Source organism: Lygodium microphyllum, chromosome 14, assembly GCF_053477565.2.
Source record: "Lygodium microphyllum isolate KBCC chromosome 14, Lygodium_microphyllum_v1.1.10, whole genome shotgun sequence".
Taxonomy (NCBI): Eukaryota; Viridiplantae; Streptophyta; class Polypodiopsida; order Schizaeales; family Lygodiaceae; genus Lygodium; species Lygodium microphyllum.
Genome location: NC_141148.1, coordinates 131,922,241 through 131,942,080, shown reverse-complemented (window position 1 = coordinate 131,942,080; position 19,840 = coordinate 131,922,241). Strand labels below are relative to the sequence as shown.

The 19,840-nt window shown below is 39.0% G+C and overlaps 1 protein-coding gene across 3 annotated transcripts in view; it reads left to right on the top strand.

Annotated features, from left to right (window-relative positions):
- The window catches only part of LOC148026122 (uncharacterized), a 115,309-nt gene extending 106,229 nt beyond the window's left edge, over positions 1-9,080 (top strand). The window contains exons 15-16 of one of the 3 annotated variants that reach the window (XM_087693385.1): positions 8,335-8,434; positions 8,569-9,080. In XM_087693385.1, the coding sequence (XP_087549511.1) occupies positions 8,335-8,426 (92 nt within the window). In that variant the 3' untranslated portion in view covers positions 8,427-8,434; positions 8,569-9,080. Of the gene's footprint in view, positions 1-8,309; positions 8,435-8,568 lie in introns of those variants that run through there. The other 2 variants (XM_087693386.1, XM_087693387.1) reach the window with 2 other exon arrangements.
- The last annotated feature ends 10,760 nt before the right edge of the window (positions 9,081-19,840 follow it).

Here is a 19,840-nt window from a genome sequence, read left to right as displayed (position 1 = left end):
GGATCTAGGAGAGTGGATGTGGTGGAATTTTCTTTTTGAGAGTCCATGCAACGTGGCCTTCTTTTGCTACTTTTTCAAGTTATAGAGGAGGATTCAAATGAGCAAGATCAAAGCACAACTAGCAGCCACCTCCCATTGGCATAGGTAGGGCATCTCTAACCATTTCTTATCATATTTTTGGAGGAGGCAAATGACAACTTTAGGCCTATGAAGATATCTCTCTTTCTATGGCTATGAGCAGCCTAACACTTGCTGCTTGGCTTGGATATAGTAGGGACCCAATGACATGCTTGAGATGTGGCGAGCCAGAGAAGATTGTGCCAAATCTTGGGAGATATGGAGGAGAGTGTTGAGGATGATATTCCATGGCACAATAGAGACCTTGGAAATGACTCGGGGTGTTGTATCTTGGGTCACCAATGGAGGCCCATCGTGTGGATATGAGGATATTGAGGGGGAGCTTTTCTTTTCTCATCCTTGGATGACATCCAAGTAGGATCCCCACTTTAGATTACTGGCAGGAACATTGTCATAGATTGAAGTTGATTGCTAGTATTATAGCTTAGTACATTTTAGATATTCAGGGTCTACCCACAACACAGATTCTTTTGCAAATCATCCACACTTTGCGGAAGATAAGAGAGGATATATGACGGCTTTGAGAGGATAAGGAGGAGAATTGCTTCGTCACATGGTCATGAATGACCTCTTGCACATGGGCCTCATACCATGCACAAAATTGGGACATTTGGAGGAGAGACTAGTAGTTTGGCCCATCCGAAGGAGCCCTTGTCACAATGTCACATGCCAGGTCTCAACCAAGTATTGTAAATGTAGTAGACAGCATTTAAGAGACTCTTTGTCTCCCAAGCAACTTGAAACTACTTGTTTCCAGCAATGTATTCATTGGTTACCATGATAACCTATATATATAATGTCTCTACAATGGAGAGACTGTAAGCCTTGACTTGTTTTGCATGTTTTGAACAACATGTGCAGAATTGCAGAACAAGATGGAACAACTTGTGCAACAATTATAGGTTAAAAATGGAGCCCAAAACAGCTTCTGATCTTCCTTCGGATGTGGGACTTTGATGCATTTTCCATATTGCCCCTCACATGGTCTGACACTGTAGTCCACTAGCTTGGTTATTCACACAACAATTGTATTTGTGATGTACTTATCTATTCTTTATAGAGTTCCTTGTACTTTGTACTTTACCTCAATGGGACTTTCTCCGAGGTGCTATTAATAGGATTTTCTTTTCTTTGGTTTTTAAAAAAATATGAAGAACTCCAACATTGCAACAAATAGCTTGGTTGTTCATACAACCATTGTATTTGTGATGTACTTACTTACTGTTTATAGAGTTCTTTGTACTTTGTGCTTTACCTCAAAGGGTTTGTCTTTGAAGTGCTATTAATAAGATTTTTTTTTAATTTGAAAAAAATAATGATGTCAAGAACTCCAACGTTGCAACAAATAAGGAGAGTAGATGAAATGATAGCAATTGCAGATGTAGGAGCAAAGTGATGCTTGGAGGGCTATCAACAAATGCTTGAATTGTAAAGGAAGAGGGGGCGGGGAAGGGACACATAGCATGTAACTATCCTAACAAGAAAAGGGAAGTTCATGGAAAAGATAAGCAACATGACCAAAAAAGGCAAGAGGATGAGGCCATCTATTGGTTTGGTGCTAGATATGGTCAATGAGAAGCAACTCTTAGAGTGGTGCAGGCCTTGGGGCAAAGTGAGAGATTGGACGCCCTTACATAGCATGTGACTATCCTAACAAAAAAAGGACAGCTCATGGGAAAGATGAGGAGCAAGACCAAGAAAGGCAAGAAGATGAGGCCATCTATTGGTTTGGTTCTAGATGTGGTCAATGAGAAGCCCAACTCTTAGAGTTGTGGAAGCCTTGGGCAAGTTTGAGATCAGATGTCCTTATTGTGGCAGTCACGAGGAGGCTGTGGTACCAGATGATTGTCTCTCAGCGGAGTGGATGGCGGAGTTGAAGTAATGGAGGGTGTCGACAATCATTGTCTCTCGAAGGAGCGGACTACTGAGGGGATGGCATCCAACAATCACTGTCTCTTGAGGGAGCGGATTGCAGAATTGTGGATTGTCGGGGGGGGGGGAAACATAGCACGTGACTATCCTAACAAAAAAAGGGCAGCTCATGGGAAAGATGAGGAGTAAGATCAAAAAATGCAAGAAGACGAGGCCATCTATTAGTTTGGTTCTAGATGTGGTCAATGAGAAGCCCAACTCTTAGAGTTGTGCAAGCCTTGGGCAAGCGAGAGATCGGATGCCCTTGATCTTCTTTAACCTAGGAGCACATGCAAACTTCATATCTTTGGAGTTGGCAGGTAGATTGGGCATTCCTCGAGAGGAGATGGCTGAGGATCCATATTCAAAGCTATGTGGATTTAGAGCTCTACATGATGCCACTTGAGGGTTGTGAGTTCCCATTCAGTGCACCTCGGTGCAATTGGGTTCGTGGAATAGTGGATATCTTTTATAAGAAGAGTACCATCAATTGGGAATCATAGACCTAGATAGTCAGAGCAAAGCCTTATTGGTCAAGCTCATTGTTAGGGGTCTGCTTCTAGGAGAGGAGCCCTGGAAGAAACTTCTGATGGGGTTAGTGGGGGAGTGGCTTGCATTTCAGGAGTTACCACATGAGAACCAAAGGCAGAGATTACATGGTCTTAGGGGAGCCAGGGCTATGATTGAGGCCGTGATGGAAGGGGTTCCACCAAATTGGCAAACTGAAATAGCTTCCTCTCAAACTTGGATTGGTCTTTTCTCTAGAGGGGATATCCTTCCAGTAGTCATTGCATCTAGTAGAGACAAGACATTCACTTTCACAATTGAGGAGGATGGCTGCCTCCAACGAGAGGACGTTGACCTTACAGCACTCATCCAGATAGAGAATCAAAGTAGTGGCACACTTTCAAAGAAAATGGCATATAGACCCAAACCCAACTACTTGTCTTATAGATGGATGGAGATATTGGGCATACTAGAGGAGGCCTCTACAGAGACTTCAGTGGGATCCAGGAGAGTGGGTGTGGAGGGATCCCTTCCTTGATAGGCCATCTGACATCCCCTTCTTTGGCTACACTACTAGATTGGGATGGAGGATACAGATGAGCAAGATTAGAGTACAGCCTGCAACCATCCCTCATTGGCATAGAGAGGGAGTCTTAGATGAGTTCCTATACGACTTTTGGAGGTGGCTACATGACAGCTTCAGGCCCAGGAAGATATCTCTCTTTCTATGGCTTCTAGCCCATAGGAGTTTAGCAGTTGGCACTTGGCTTGGATATGGCAGGGACCCAATAGCTTGCGTGCGATGTGGTGAGCCAGAGGAGACACAGAGACATTGCCTTTGGGAGTGTCCCAGAGCCCGAGAGATTTGGAGGAGAGCTCTTAGGATAGTATTCCATGGTACAACAGAGTCCATGGTGGTGACATGGGGGGACTACAGCTTGGGTCACAGATAGAGGTCCAGCTTGCGGCTATGAGGACACTTAGGGGAGCATTTCTTTTCTCATCATTGGACAACATCTGAGCAGGATCCCTACCCCAGACTACTCACAGACACAGTGGACTTAGGGACATTGTCATAGATGGGAGCTGATTTCCAGCATTATAACTTGGTACATATGGACTGCTAGATGTAGCCAGGTCATTGATCTTCAGGATATACCCAATGGGGAGTCTTTATGGAGGATTTGGACAGAGATAGTCCATACTCTTTGTGGGAGATGGGAGAGGTTGCAGGGCAGCTCTGAGAGGATGAGGAAGAAAAGAGAGGCTTTCCTGAGGATTTGGGATTTAGACACCTTCTTTCACACTACCCCTCAGATGGTCTGGCACTTTAGCCCACCAAATTGGTCGTTTACACAACCATTGTATCTTTGATGTACTTAGTTACTCTTCACAGAGTTTCTTGTACTTTGTATTTACCTTAGGGGGACTTTCTCCGAGGTGTTATTAATAGAGTTCTCTTTTCTTGGGGAAAAAAAAGAATCATATTTTTGTTCCATGGGTAGATGATATCCTTGACTAGTCAGAAGGAGCTACAATATTCAGTCGGATGGATTTGAAGAATCATCAATACAGATTCGAAAGGAAGATGTACTCAATACGAATTTTGGGACAACCTTTGACTTACATGCGTTTTTAGTGATGCTGTTTTGGCTTATCAATGCTCCCACAACATTCAATCAGATGATGGATAGGATCTTTTGTCAACATAGATCCTTTATGGGGACATTTTTTGATGATATCATCATGGCATTCATGAAACCCTAGAAGAAGTAGAAGCAACGTCCATAGCGCTTTGTGGTGGTTGCGAGGAGGCTGTGGTACCGGACAATCCTCCCATGGCTCAAAAGGGCTTAGTGCATATTGGATGCATCTTATTGCCTTGAGCATAAAAATTTGAAAGCCAGTTCAGAAGGGCAATAGTTACTGTCTCTCAATGGAGCGGACAGCGGACTCGAAGTAATGGAGGGTGTTGAGCAATCATTGTCTCTCGAAGGAGCGGACTGATGAGGGGATGGTATCCAACAATCACTATCTCTTGGGGGAGCGGACTGGAGAACCGTGGGTTGTTGAGAGAATGAGATGGAGCATAGGATGCATCTGGCCATAGCCTTTTAGGAGCTACTCAAGCATTGGTCGGCCATTAATGGAAATAATAGTGAGTTTGTGGAGGATATTCACTGTCTCTAAAAATGGTGTCACAGGGATCCAGCTAAAGAGGAGGCCATTCGTACATGGCTAGATTTATGGAATTCGCAGGACGTTCATAGTTTCCTCAGATTATGTTCTTAGTGCAGGAGGTTCATCCGCCATTTTGCAGACTGCTTCTCTTCTTCATGCTCTGCAGAAGAAGGAAGTGCCTCTCACATGGGCTGAAAAAGATATTGCAGCCTTTAATCAGTCGAAGGAAAAGCTTACCTTTGATTCGGTCTTGATTTTGCTGGACCTCTGAAAGCTTTTGTTGGTATAGTTTGATGCTTATGGGAACACATTGATGCAATTCTCATGCAGGATGGTTGTGTGGTGGCCTTTTAGAGTGGAGTCTTTCAGGATGTTAAAATGAATTTTCAGGCTTATGAGAAAGAGTTGCTGGCCATTATTCATGTTTTTTTTGAGTTAGCCTGATTGTCAAACTTCAAGATATTTTCTCACTGAGACAAAGCTGCTCGAGAAACATATGAGAGGGGCCAGCTTTTTGTCCATGTGCCACTTTCAGATTGCTCACATGGATAAAGAAGAATGTTGTGGCTGATGCTTTATCCAGGAAAATACAAGTTTCAGCTGTGTCTATTGCTTGTTGTTAAGAATTGGATGGGATGAAGATATAGTATGTGCAAGATGAAGACTTTGGTAGGATTTATGATCAATTGATTAATGGCCAGCACCATGGGTGTAATGTTGGTGTTTTTGTGTGTACATGCATTGCATTTTAGAAGGTCAAGTATGATCAACAAAAGGCACCACCAGGATTGTTACATCCATTGCTTATTCCAAATGGACTGTGGGAGAGAGCATACCAATGGTTGTTATGTTTGATCTTCCTAGGACACTGACAAGGGATGATAGGATTTAGATTATTATTTGCAGGTTTAGTTAGTAGGCCTGTTTTATCCCAGTGAGGAAGAAGATAAAAGTAGATCTCATGGCAAAGTTGTTAATATATAATATCTTTAAGTATCATGGTATGCCTCAATCTGTAGGCAGTGATAGCAATCAGAAGATGACAAGTTTTGTTTTGGAGAGGGCTTTTTGAGAATATGGGCATTTTTCAAGAGGGAGTATGCCACGGGGATGTGATTTATCTGTGGTACTCTTTGATGGCTGGTCCAGGATATTGCAGGGGTTGTGGAAGTTCTATGAGTAAAACTAACAATGATAAACATTGTAAGAAACAAATCCCAATCGAGGTGCAGAAATGGATGTGCATGATCTTAGAAGCTAGAGTTGCAAAAGAAACTTAAAAATGAAATCATGATTTGTTGGATCTTTGGTAAGTCCCACAGTATGTTTCCTCATTCAACTTTCCTTTGTAGCCTCTTGTGTGTGTTGCAACCCCTGTGCACAGTGCTACAGCAAAGGCTCCCAAGGCTCCCAAGGTATTAGAGGGAGATTGATAGACAGGCAGTTATTTTGAAAGGACAATTGGGGGCAGAGATGGCTTGCAGCCTCATGAGTGTAGACATTTTTCCTTCAGGATGCTTGTGAGACTTGGCAGTGATTGGGCAGCTCGAATTTCTCTGATCAACCTCCAGACATTTTTCCTCATTGTGCAGGAGGGTGGTAGGTTGTGATGGAAAGAAAGGAGCCGGGTTTGGCATTTGCAAAGCTCCCTTGGAGGAGGATCCATGTTCTTGGATTAAGAGGGAAGACTTGGATCCTTGATCTGCACATTGTTTTGGCAGGACATTCATCTCTAGAGGTGGAGGATGTGGGGCATGGTCTCATTAGTGATTAGTCTTCTATTACTCCTAGAGCTCTTTCTCTCTATTCTGCCTGGATCAGCAGGAGTCACATACCTACCGTGTGTGTGTGTGCATCTCCCCCCTGCCCCCTTCCAAAGCACCATCTTTATCTGCTAGGAAGCCCAGTTGGTTGTTTGTGCAACACAGCCAAGTTGGTGTGTAGAGGAACTTTTTGGACTCTATGTTGCATAACCTATTTTTCCAGGGTTACCATAACCCATTTTTCGTGTTATGGGATAGTAACCCTACATTGAGAGGCTTTGTATATACGTGATGTAGATACTCTTTGAATCCATATTGGTGAGGCATGTTGTAGTTACAGACATTGATTACTTGCAATAACTTGGCTGGGAAGATACCTCAAGTTCCCCACATTTTAGGAGTCAAGAACTCCAATCCAGAAGCCAAATAAAATCGCACAAGCACAGATGCTGATGCTAGAGACTTTACCAAAATCAAGTTCTTAGCCAGGAACAACTTTGCCAGATGAAACCAGCAGCTGTTAAGTTGCTTGCTAAAATCAAAGCTGGAGATAATGTCAACTGTGATGATGATGGGGCAGCAAGACAGTTCCTACAACTTGTGTAAGGATTGTGAGACAGCTGAAGTCTTGTGCAGCTTTTCTTCATGATAGTGAAACACAGTCTCTCTTTACTGATGAGTGATTCCAGTCTTCTGTGGTTGGATCAACTGAGGTGATCCTTGATGCTTTAAATGATGGTTTAAGCCTTGAGCTTTCTGTGCTTTCCAGCTTTTGCAATGGTGGTTCAACATTTAGACTTTGAATTTTCAGCTTTAAAGCAGTACCCCCCCACCTCCTCAGAAACTGAACACCTTTGTTATCATGGGATCGAGGCACTTTTGTGTAGGTCATAATTTTGAAATTTTCTGAATGTTGGAAAAACACTTTCAGACTACTTGGACAGTGAATTTGCTTTTGTCTCAAATCAAGTGGTAGAGTGGATACTGCAAAATTTACAATCCAAGTTAGTCACTCATAAAGGGTTAAGCATCATTCATGAGGTTTCGTAATTTTGCACAGCCAAGATAAGTCTAGGCAATATCTTCAATAGAGAGGGAAAGGATATAAAAAAAGGATACTAGAATGAGAATTTAGAAAGTGGAAGAATTTGATTAGACATTCTTAATGCATGTCTATCACTTGAAAGCAAGTCTCGTAAGTGGTTGATGAATTTTAAAGAAGTGGATAATACACGTAAGACTTGGGTGAGTTTGAGATAAGCTCTTGAGTCCTATTCATGGTGAGAAAGATGTCAGATAGTAAGTAAAGGTGCTAATAAGACTCTGAGGTTAATAATTAAAAGCAAGTTCACTGCATTCAAAGTTTTGGCCTGCACTGATGAGTGTAACTCGTCAGCTTCTATGCTTGGGGATCTTTTACTTGGTATGAGCCAGTCTGTCTGTATGGTATTCTAAAGAACATATTTATTCTGCATCATATTGCTGAATATGTAATGTTTTGCATTACAATCAATGGTTTCAGAATTTTAGCAAGAGAGGAAAATTGCACATCAGTGTGTGGTGTCAATCTACTAGAGTGTGATCCAAGGATATGTACTTAAGGTTCAATCATGTATCCTAACAGAAGTGATGTAATTATTGATAAAGACGTTTGTTTTATTCATAGGCACCACTAAAATCTATTCTATTGTATAAACTTTTTCTTTTGATAGGTTACCAATTGACATGTCCCTTCGTCTAAATTTCAGTCTTATTCACAAACATCCATGCAGATATATGGATACTTATGTAAAACATGTGATCTCACAGTTGCATTTGGTTTCGGATTCTGTAGCTGAGGAATATGAAAGGACATGGGAGCAGAATGAGAATCTTGGCTTGAACGACATGGACACATCTGCAGCGGATGAAGCTTACAAACCTTGATGAAATTGGTATGCAAATAAAAAAAGTGTGCACCTTTCTTCATTCTTAGAGTTTTAATATGATAAATCATAAATGGATGTTCATTGCCCAGTTTGATGAGGGTTATTGAATCTCCTTGTAAATCTGTATGTATAATATACAGCAAAGGCTTTCAGGATGTCAAGCAATGTAGCATGTCAGGAAAAACACCCTGGTGGTTGCAAGCCTTGAGTGCAACATCAAAACTTTCCGCCCTAACCTTGGCTGCAACATCAAGGGGATGCCTGCAAGATCTTGCTTTGGCCATAGCTACTCCACTCTGACATTCTTGTGTTCAGGAACTCGGTCCAAAGAGCTTCCTTGATATAAATGTGACACATTTTTGGCCACAATCTGCTCAATGGGTGTGGATAACCATACTGGTGGATGAGAATGTAGATTAGTCTTCCCACTTAGTCTATTTAGGTGATAAACGCTGAGTCATCTCTCTGTTAAGGTTGGGTTCCTCAGCCAAGTATGTACATGAAGTATCTTTGCAGCTAACACTTGTACTCGTCATTTGTTCCAATGTAATTCTAGATGTCTATTTTTGATCCATAAGGTACTAGCTTCTAGTGTAGATTTTCATTTTCAAATGAGCATCAAGGACCTTAGAAACATACACATGCACTAAAATGATGTTTTTAGGGCAAGACCACTCTGCTAAATAACCTTGTTGAAATGCAAATCATAGATTGGTATACATAAAAAGAAAACCTTATTGCTTGGGGAAAAACTTTCTATACTGATGGGTGGTAGGAATTGGTAGAGGGTGACTAGTCATTTGATAGTAATAAGCAATAACAACTCTTGAACTCTAATGAGGAGTTGATAGTCATGCCTTACGTGTTTGCTGTTGTTTTAGTGAAACCAATGTTTCAAATATTATGACATGGCCTGAAGGTTGTATCTTCCCTGAAATCGATTTAGCTAGAAGGTATTCCATTCATGTCCACATATATCAATCAACTATTATATTTAGAAACAGAAACATTTAATATGTCACCAATGAATCCTACATAGCATTGAGAACATGAACCCAAACCTCCCAATTCTGACAAAATATAAATCATAAAAAAGAAAATTCACATGGTACAACCCTCCATTGATTTGGCGGGGAAACTATCTCTTGATTTCATGTGGAGTTAATACATAGCTTTCTCAATTTCATGTCCAATAATGCACTATGTGCACGTATGCATGCCTATGTGCACATGTGATGCGCGTGTACACATGCACTACATATGCAAATGCCTTGCCCATTGCCAAATATAGGCTTAGCAACATTGCTTTTGCAACGAGAGATTTAGTAGTCCCTTGTGTGAGTGGCGCACATTGGCTAGCAATAGTAAAGGATCATCTGTGGTGATGATTAACAATACTGCACATATATATAAAGCTAGTAGGCTTGTTTTCTTGGTGCTAGGAGGCAATTGTGAGATCACTAATAGGTACAACACATTAAGGGGATCAACCTTGAGCGATATCATTGTAGATATATCAAAGTCTCCTCAGTGTAAACTTTAATCCTTTTCTAGATCTTTGAGGATACTAGGAGAGTTGGGAGGTATTGTAAACACATGTGGCTCTTTTCTTCTTTGATATTTAGTTTGGTTGTTTGTGATGAAGGATATGGTTTTCCCTCTTGGGTTGCACAAGAGTTGTGGATTCCTAGAAGGTAAAACTATTGTCCAAGATTTTACTATTTGGAACAAAAGCTTTTTAGCTAGCAAGGAAGTTAGGGACTTGGATGAGTGCCTATAGGAGATTGGCTATTTGTTTTATAGGGAACACACAATGTCATCCAACAAAGCCTTGAATGTTCCATGATAGGATCCTCATAAGGAACATTCAAGGCTTTGCAGCGTCTCTCAAACTAGTGTGGCTTTGTAGCGTCCCCTTTACCTCTTGATATAAACTATATTATTCTTCCCCTAACACATCAAGCATTGCCACATGCAATTGAGAGGGGGGACTCAGTTTCGTTAATGGCATAGGTGTCATTGCTACCGTCTTAGGTGTAAGTTGCCCCTCAATTAGCAATGGCTTAAGAGGGGGAGCTTATGTACGTTTTGTTCTCCACTACTAATGTTGATGGTCTAACTATTATTGCATCTCTATATGCATCATGTCTAGGGTCTTTGACAACTCTCCATGGTCTCTTTGGTTGTTGCTCCTGTCATGGTCTCTCTCCTAGTCTTTATCTTTGTCTCCTCCATCTAACACATCGCCGGCTGCACCACTCTCTCTCCTATGCGGTAAGAGTCCTCCCCTCCATCTTGAAAGTTGGTTGGGTGAGGCTTATCGACCCATCTCCTCTATTGTATCCTAGGGTAGTTTGCAACAAGGTGACTCACCATCCTATATCCAAAATGTTGCCCTATGAGGCCAATCTAGTATCATTGTTTGGAGCATAAATTCCTTGTTCATTAAGAGGATTCGAATGGCTCGAGGAAGACAATCGACTAAAGAAGTGGGGATAATAACCTTAATTGATGGATGTTGAGGTTGCCCTACATGATTGCATTTGCAAAGGTTATGGCCCTCTAAATGTCATTCTTTAAACATCTACTAATCTAGATGATATGGGCCAAGTACTCTTTGAGGCCTAGAAAGTGAATTGCGATAGTTGTTTTATCCCCATGCATGGAATAATTATGTCCCTCAATCTAGCGATTGAAGAAGGCTGTTGTGGTCTGAACATTCGATGTGTTGGTGGCAAGCGTCGCGTCAAACTACCTTGGTAAGGGCTCCTTCAAACTGCTATGGTGCGCTAAAGTTGACCCTAAAGCATGTGTTATTTTTGCAAACTTTGGGAGTGTCTATGAGAGTTGTATGTATCATGTCTTTGAATAAGTCTAATGGTAGTCTATTTGACCAACTAATCAACACAATAGAGATGATGCCTTTAAGGCAACCACTTTGTCTCTAACATCTTGCTCTAGATTATAATCAAACTTGATGGTAGGATAGTACCGACCATGCGAATTGTGGGTGCTACATTGGGGTCATCCCTTGAGTAAGAAGAGGGACAACCATTTACATTGCGAGTCAATTTTTCTTCTTGCTATTGTGTGGATTCTTATGTTGCTAAGTTTTGGTGCTTTGCTAGTGTGGTATTGCCATGTGTGGGGAAGGTATAATTGATGAGGAGAGGGGAGACAACTCAAAAGAGTAGTGCCAATGCAAGTTGAGTATATCCCATGGTTTTTTTTTTCTTGGGGGTGGGGGAAACATATGAGTGGGCAGGGTGGCAAGCGCAAGTGGTTAGGATGGAGGTAGGGTAGGAAGAGTATGTAGGTTGATGGGATGAATTGGGTAGCAAGGTGAGAGTGGGAGAAAGAAAGGCAAGAAGAAAAACGAAGAGAAGAGGTGTGGGAAGCTGAGAGGAGGGAAATTGACAAGAAGAGGTAGGTAGCAAAAGTAAGGTGGAGAGGTGGTATACCTAGGGGAGAAGGTACAATTGTAGGTGGTGAGTGTTGGAGTAGGTGCACTACAGAGGGGATTGTAGGAGCAACTAAGGTAAGGCTTGATACATGCCTTTAGGATTAGTTATGTCTCATCTAGGTTCTCTCTTGATTTTTTTGATTTACTCTCACTGGCCCCTATTAATGCACAATGATTGTAATTACAAGACGCATAGGAGTGAGCTTGGTGCATGAAATAAGTTTAAAAAAATTCAAGGAGTTCTAACGAACGAATGTACAATTCAGTATATTTTAAGAACTTGACTTCCGCAACTTCCATCTCAAGCTATAGTTGTTCTAGCTTCTAACATTAAATCAGATTCTCCAACTCAAAAAAGCTTTCTTAGCATTACATAGGTGAATCCTTGTGCCTCCATCAATCAACTTTACGATATCCTTCCATATACTGGCTTCAAACAATATAGCTTGTTGGGTAGGATCCACATGCTTGGGATAATTAAGCCCATAAGCCACCTTGAGCTATTGGATGTAAGCATCTAGGTCATGCTCTACTTTGTCGTAGAATTCAGAGAAAAGAACCCCTAGAGTAGCCATCCAAGGGGAGAGAAAGGGAAAATAGGTCAAAGTATTTTTGAAGTCGAGGATGGGAATAATCTTTTGGGAAGGATTACTGATGTATCCAAGGCAATCGGTGGCTCCAACGAGCCACATGGTGGGAAAGTTGTGAGTGCGACTGAGGAGGCCGCTATTGCCCAAAAGATCCATGACATTTTGGAGTGTAAGAGAAAGGTGTCACAAGATCTAGAAATGCAAAACACTACGACTCACACCCTTTACGATAACCACTGCTCGATGTTACTAGTGGAGACAATGGGCCTTGATATTGAATATACATGTATAACCATGGTTGAGGGAATGATCATTGTGGCCACCAAGTGTAATTGAGTATGGACAAAACCGAGAAATATTATCTACCAAGTATTCCATACTCGTCACATGATAGAAAGATTGATAAATAGTAGATACTTATCATATTGTAAACAAAAATGATGAACACAAAAATATAGAATTGGAACAAAGAACTACAGTATATCATCTTTGAGAACCATTGAATACATTGTGGTTATAGCCGCATCGCCAATTGATAGATATGAAAAGATATGTTTTCTTTTCATGACTATTCGTTTTGATTATATATGGGCCATCCATTTAGACCATCTAGCATCTAGCACCCAACATTATGAACTATCGCTCTAGCAAGACAGCCACATGATCTTCAATCTAAGATGGAAACCTACCTCTCCAAGTTGGGCTTCACAAAAGAAGTACTTTTGCATATGAGTTTTTTCAAAATTGTAAGAAGATAAAGGAAAGGTAGTAAAGTGGCACTACAAAACTCAAAGACTACTAGATGAAGAGAAGGCCCAACCCCAAGTAAACAAGAAAATTGTAGCCAAGGAACTCATAGAAGCAAAGCAAGAAAGAGCTTAAGAGAGACCTTAGAGGACCAAATCAAACATATACAAAACTTAATGAAAATTCTTGAAGCACAAAGTACCCTTAGTAAGCAAGTACACTTACACAAAGTACCCCTAGCAAGCAAGTAGCCTAGTTATAGGTGCTAGCATGGTGGTCACAAGGACAGCTAAAACTGGCATTTAGAAGACTCCAACGGACTATGAGGGATTCCTAGCTCTAGAGCATGAAGGTAATGAATGCTGAGATAGAGTAGATACAATTAAAGAAAATAGAATTTGTTCATGTGCTTGCCTAAGATTTAGCCCAAAATATTCATCCAAGGGAACTATTGAAGGAAGAGGGGATGATAAAGTGGTCATGTTCATCAACCAAAATTGTATTGTCGTGCTATAAAAACTGTTGTAAAGCCATCAAAAGACGAAGATGTTGAGAGCCTACAAAAGAAGCTATCCACCAGACAAGTAGGTCTCAATTATAATTGAAGTAGTAAGCATACAAAATGAGACTATAAACATGCTAAGGACAAGTTGATTTGAACATACAAGGATGCAGGTTATAACAACATATTAAAACATACAAGGAAAATGATTCGAACACACAACTAGGAGATTAAAGAGATGGGAATCATAGCATCAATCTCATCTGCCAAGTTGCTCTATGTGGAGCAATTCATTATTCAAATGTGGAGTGGATTTGAAATATGTGGGTGTATTGTACTGTATGGTTGATAAATTTCTCGATGTCTAGGACCTATATGGCTCGTTTCTAGTTATGGCTAAGCTACAAAAAAGTCTATATGATTGCTTCACAAAGATTTGTGGGTGTATTGTACTATATGGTGAATAAATTTCTCAATCTCCAGGCACCTATATGGCTCATTTCTATTCATGGCTAAGCTACAAAGTCTATATGATTGCTCCACAAAGATTTGTTCCTTGTTGCTCTCATATGGTAAGCCTAATGAAAGAGGTTGATGTACAATGTAGCCAATGGATTTTCTTGCTATACATCAAATTGCTTCATCAATTTATAGTTCATTGGTTGAGGAGGATGCATTGCCCTCATAGTAAAATTGATGTACCTCAATCAATGACTCCAATGAATATCCACCTTGATGTCTTGGCAAAGTGAACATGATATCCTTATTGTATAAATCATTGTGAAGCAACACACGTGAAATTAAGAGACAAGATAGTATTATCCAAATACAGAAACACACGTGAAATTAAGAGAGAATTAAGGGACAAGATAATCTTGTGCAATGGAAAAATACACTTGAAATCGAGGCATTTGAATCTAGTAGGCAATCTTCAGCTCCATCTGAACTAGAAGAGTGGGCATCAAAGCTAGAATCTTACTTTGATATTTTTATTTAGAATGATGAGGAAAAGATCCACTTTGCTGCATTGCTTTTAGAGATCTTGGCATGTACTTACTAGTATTGTACAAAAAGGAGCTTGCATGAACGCGGTATGGTTTGTAGCAAAGGAATCTCATGGTATGTGAGTTCACTAATAACCAATTGCTAAACCTCACCGTGTACATTAAAAGTATTAGCAATGAGGCAAAGCTTCATAAGTACATATATGGATTAGAGCCTAGTTTGTTAGTTGATGCAATGGCCCAATGCCCCACAAATCTCTTCCAGGAATATAGATTACAAAGCACTATGTATGGAAGTATAGAATAGAGATTAATTTCCAAGTCTTTTGGACAACAAAGGACTATTGTGCAACATGGCCAATTTGGGGAAAATGTAGGTGGATCTAATTTGCAAACAAGTAGCCTAAGAGTTCCCACTTAGCTCCTTTCAATGACACAAAACAAAGGAGTAATTTCATGCATGCAATCATTCATCTCAAAATAGAGAGTAGATAAGTTGAAAATAAGTCGAGAATCTCTTCATCTCGAGGAAACATGAATTTTATACCTATGAAAATTTTCAAACAATAAAAGAAAAAGACCCTTGTTTCAAGTACGAAGAGAAGTATACACTTGATCATGTGGCAAAATGTATCTATAAGAAAGCTAAAGTGAATAGCATGTTTGTTATTGAAGAATTTAGAAATGAAGAGGACTTGGTGATCTAATCACCTCAATGCCCAAGAAATAACGTAGCTCTCCCAAATCCTTCATCTCAAACTTGTGCTTCAATAGCATTTTCACATGAAGGATATCTTCATTACTGTCACCTGTCATAATCAAATCATCAATATAAATGACAAGTAGCATAATACATTTCTCTGTTTTTCTCACATAAAGTGAAAAATTTCCCTTGGAAATCTGAAAGCCAATAGTGACAAGATACTGTCCTATCTTGTCAGACCATGCTCTAGGTGCTTGCTTCAAGCCATACAAGGCTTTCTTCAACCTGCAAAAGTATTTTCTATAGATTTACAACAGCCATTAAAGTTCAACTAGCAAACACTCTCGAAGAAGTCTACAATCAAATGTGTTCACATGTCACCTTGCAATCGGTTGAAGATTATATCACATTGGTGGATCTCATAGCTTTGGAAATGGGTTATATAGACATTATGTGGTGTTGCAATTGGCTTAGATAACTAGGTGGAAGGAATTATGACAAGCTTTTGGACAACCCCACTTCAACCTACTTCATTTCCATGGATGCACAAATAGGTCTATAACTAGGCTTTTGGATAGACCCACTTCAACCTACTTTATTTCCATGGATGTATGGATAGGTCTAGGAAGCTCAGTAGGTTGAGAATTCAAGGAAGCATACGTGGAAAATTGATCTACATCTTGGTTGATAGTGGGAACGCTTTATAAATAAGGAAGCCATGGACTATCTAAAGTATTTTCCATTGATTTACAATAGCCCCTTAAAGTCCAACTAGCAAACACTGTGGAAGAAATCTACAATCAAATGTATTCACATGTCTCCTTGCAATTGGATGAAGATTATATCACATTGGTGGATGCCATAGCTTTGGAAATGGGTTCTATAGACATTGTGTGGGGTTGCAATTGGCTTAGATAGGTAGGTGGGATCACTTTGGATTTCTCTTAGCCTTATATGAATTTCACATGTAATGGGAAGCCTCTGGGTAGCTCATGCACATTGACCATATCCAAAATAAGGCAAATTTTATACTCATTACAACCAAAGAACTAAACGAGTTTAAGGAGACAGAAACAATATTTTTGTTGTATCTCAATAAAGATAATTAGAATAGTGTAAGACTTCAATGATGGAATCGGCCCTTAAAGCTTTAGTAGAGAAGGACAAAGATATTTTTCAAATGCCAATAGCCCTACCTCCAAAGAGAGTAGTTGATAATCCCATAGAACCTAACTCTGAGTTGATAATTCCATAGAGTTAGAACCTAACTCTAAGCGATCAACAAACCTTCTTATCGACTCTCAAAGTGTAAAAGAGAAGAAGTGGCAAAGCTAATCAAGGATTTGTTAGATGTGGGGTTTATTGAGTCAAGTGTCACCTTATGCATCACCATGTTGTTGATAAAGAAAAAAGATAGTACTTTCAGATATGTGTAGACTATTGTGATGTAAACAAGATATCATTATCAAGAAAGAGTATCCCATAATGAGAGTGGATAGTTTGCTTGATGAGTTGAAGGGAGTGAAGTACTTTACAAAGATAGATTTAAGGTCAGTTAGTTCCAAATAAAAATGAGAGTGTAATGAAATCAAGATAAGTTTTAGCATTGATTGGAGGCTCTATCATTTTCTAGTTATGCCATTTGGGTTAATGAATGTCTCGTTAGCATTCAAAGTTTACTAAATAAGATCATATATCCCTTACTTTTCTGATTTGTACTAGTTTTCTTCTATATATCCTTAATTGTAGTAAAACATTAAAGGATCATCTTGTGCATGTAAAATGGGTGTTTGATTTAGTTAGAGACCATGAAATGTTTGCTAAGGAGAGTAAATGTTTATTTATGCATATGAAGGTAGAGTATTTGGTAGACATTGTTAGTGAAGAAGGCATTAAATGTGATCCGAAGAAAAAGCAATGTATCAAAGAGTGGCCTACACTTACGAATACCACTTCTCTTCATGGTTTCCTTGGGCTCACATCATTCTTTCGAAGGTTTATTTGGCACTATGTAATCATAGCAGTACTACTTGTTGATAGATTGGAGAAAGAGGTGTGCTTTTGGGATGGAATAGCCAATATGAACTTCAATGAACTCAAGAATTTGCTTACTTCAACACCACCTGTGTTAGTTTACCCCAACTTTTCAAAGGAATTCACCGTATTCAATGTGATGCAAGTGCTAGAGGAATATGTGTTATTTACTTCAACATGGGGTCATAGCCTTAGAGAGTCAAAGGCTAAATAGAAAAAAGATAGAAATGAATATCCAAGACTCCTTAGAGATGTTGGCCATTCTTCAAGCTACAAAGAAATTTTGGCCATTCTTCATGCTACAAAGAAATGACATCACTATCTTTATGGCAACCATTTTAGAGTCAAGAGCAATCGCCAAGTTCTCAAGTACGTCCTCTCCTAATCAAATCTCACTTTGAAGCAAAGAAGATGGGTAGCCACACTTCAAAACTATGGTTTTGATATCTCTCATACAAGAGGCAAGGATAATGTGGTTATGGATTCACTCTCTGGAATGTGGGTACACAATTTGTTCTCTATTATAGAGCTTTATAGCGATCGAAGAAATCCAAGAAGCTTATCTTTTGGATGAAGATTACATCCATATGTTTCAAAAAGCACAGCATGGATTCCTTGAGAAAAACTCTCATTTTGAGCTTAAGAATGGAACTATACGGCTTGGAAAGATAGTCATTCCCTACACTTCAATTTTCAAGCAAAAGTTCATGGAAGAGATGCATTCTTTATCCATGGCTAGTCATCTAGCTGTGTTTAAGATGTATAATAAAATTTCCAAGAGTTTTTATTGAAAGGGATTTTGGAGATATATCAAAGATTTTGTTTCAAGATGTCTCTCGTGTTGTTAACTATGAAATGATAAAGTGGAAAAGTAATCGACGAAATACCATAAATGGCACATGCGAAAGTAGCAAAATGAAAAAGGAAAATAAAAGGGAAAATTCAGCAAAGCTATAAGGCATGAATAATATTTAAATGATTAATTCTCTCATGCTACTTATGGCATGTGTATAAAATTTTTAAGTTAATATCGATGACTATATGATTATTTGTAATATTATTTCGAGATCCAAGCTCAACGTCCATGCAAGTTGTCATTAAGGCCTAAAACGTTTTAAAAATGACACTTTTGTTAATAACTAGATTAATAAAAGAGCTAAAGAGAGGCTAGCACATATATAAGAATATGGTGTTTGTTGTCTGCTCTGCTTTGAAGATAGTAGAGTCCATTTTTTCATTCTCTTCTCTTTTTTAATTGAAATATCGAAAGTCTAACATGCTTTGGCGGTCTCAACAATCCTATTTATTGACAAAAGATGTCAAAAGATACAACAAAGATGGGACAAAGTTAATACTCCATATTTTAAAAATTGAGAAATTTGTCTACATGACTTCTTTTTTTTGCCCATTTATCTAAGCTCTGTTGATTCTCCTTCTTGGCCTTCTCTTTGAGTTCCTTTCTCTATATAATATGTATGCTTTCATTTATTTCGATAGCACTCACAATACATTTTTCTTGTTCCATAAACTCTAGTATAATTTATAATGAAAGTACATGTGAACCTAGGTAGCCCAATATCTTTACTCTAAATGATCAGTTTACCATGTTGCATCTTACAAGGGATTCCACAAGGTGAAAAAAGCAAAACAAGAGGATGTAAAATATCATTGGAAGGGACAAATTGCTTCTTTCAAAGCTACATCTCAAGAATTTACTAATGTTTAGTATGTTTATATGGCTAGGGATGTATATTTGCTTCCAATTAAACATATTTCTCTATAAATATACAATAAGTTTTGATACAAGTAATAAACATATAAATATTTTAATCAGTGCAAGTAATATAAATGGATTATAGTCTAAAGACATATTTCCATAAACAAGTTTTGAGTGGCAACCAATGGAGAGCTTGAGTGGTACTTTCTAGGACATTGGAAGATATTAGAGACACTTTGAAGTTTTTGACAAGACAACACAAGTTCATGATGCAAGTTCTTGTGATAGAGCTTACACAACTTAAGTTGTGATAATAATTGCAAAAGTTGGTTGTGCATATGCGACACAAAATAGAACAAAGAAAAGATAGTTCAAGTTCAATGGTATATACTATAGAAAAAAGTGTTGAATGCACTTTGCCCTATGGAATTTATATACAACTTTGTGCTATAATATTTAAACCAAGAATAGGATTAATTGAAAATTTGTTGTTACTCATTGGCATTATTATGGAAATACATTTTATTAGAATTTTTTACTTTTTAATATGAGTTCACAAATAATAGAGTATTCAAATTACAATTTCAAACGATTTCATTTTATCATTTGAGTTACAAAAATATCAGTATATATGTATACAAGTACTAAATGA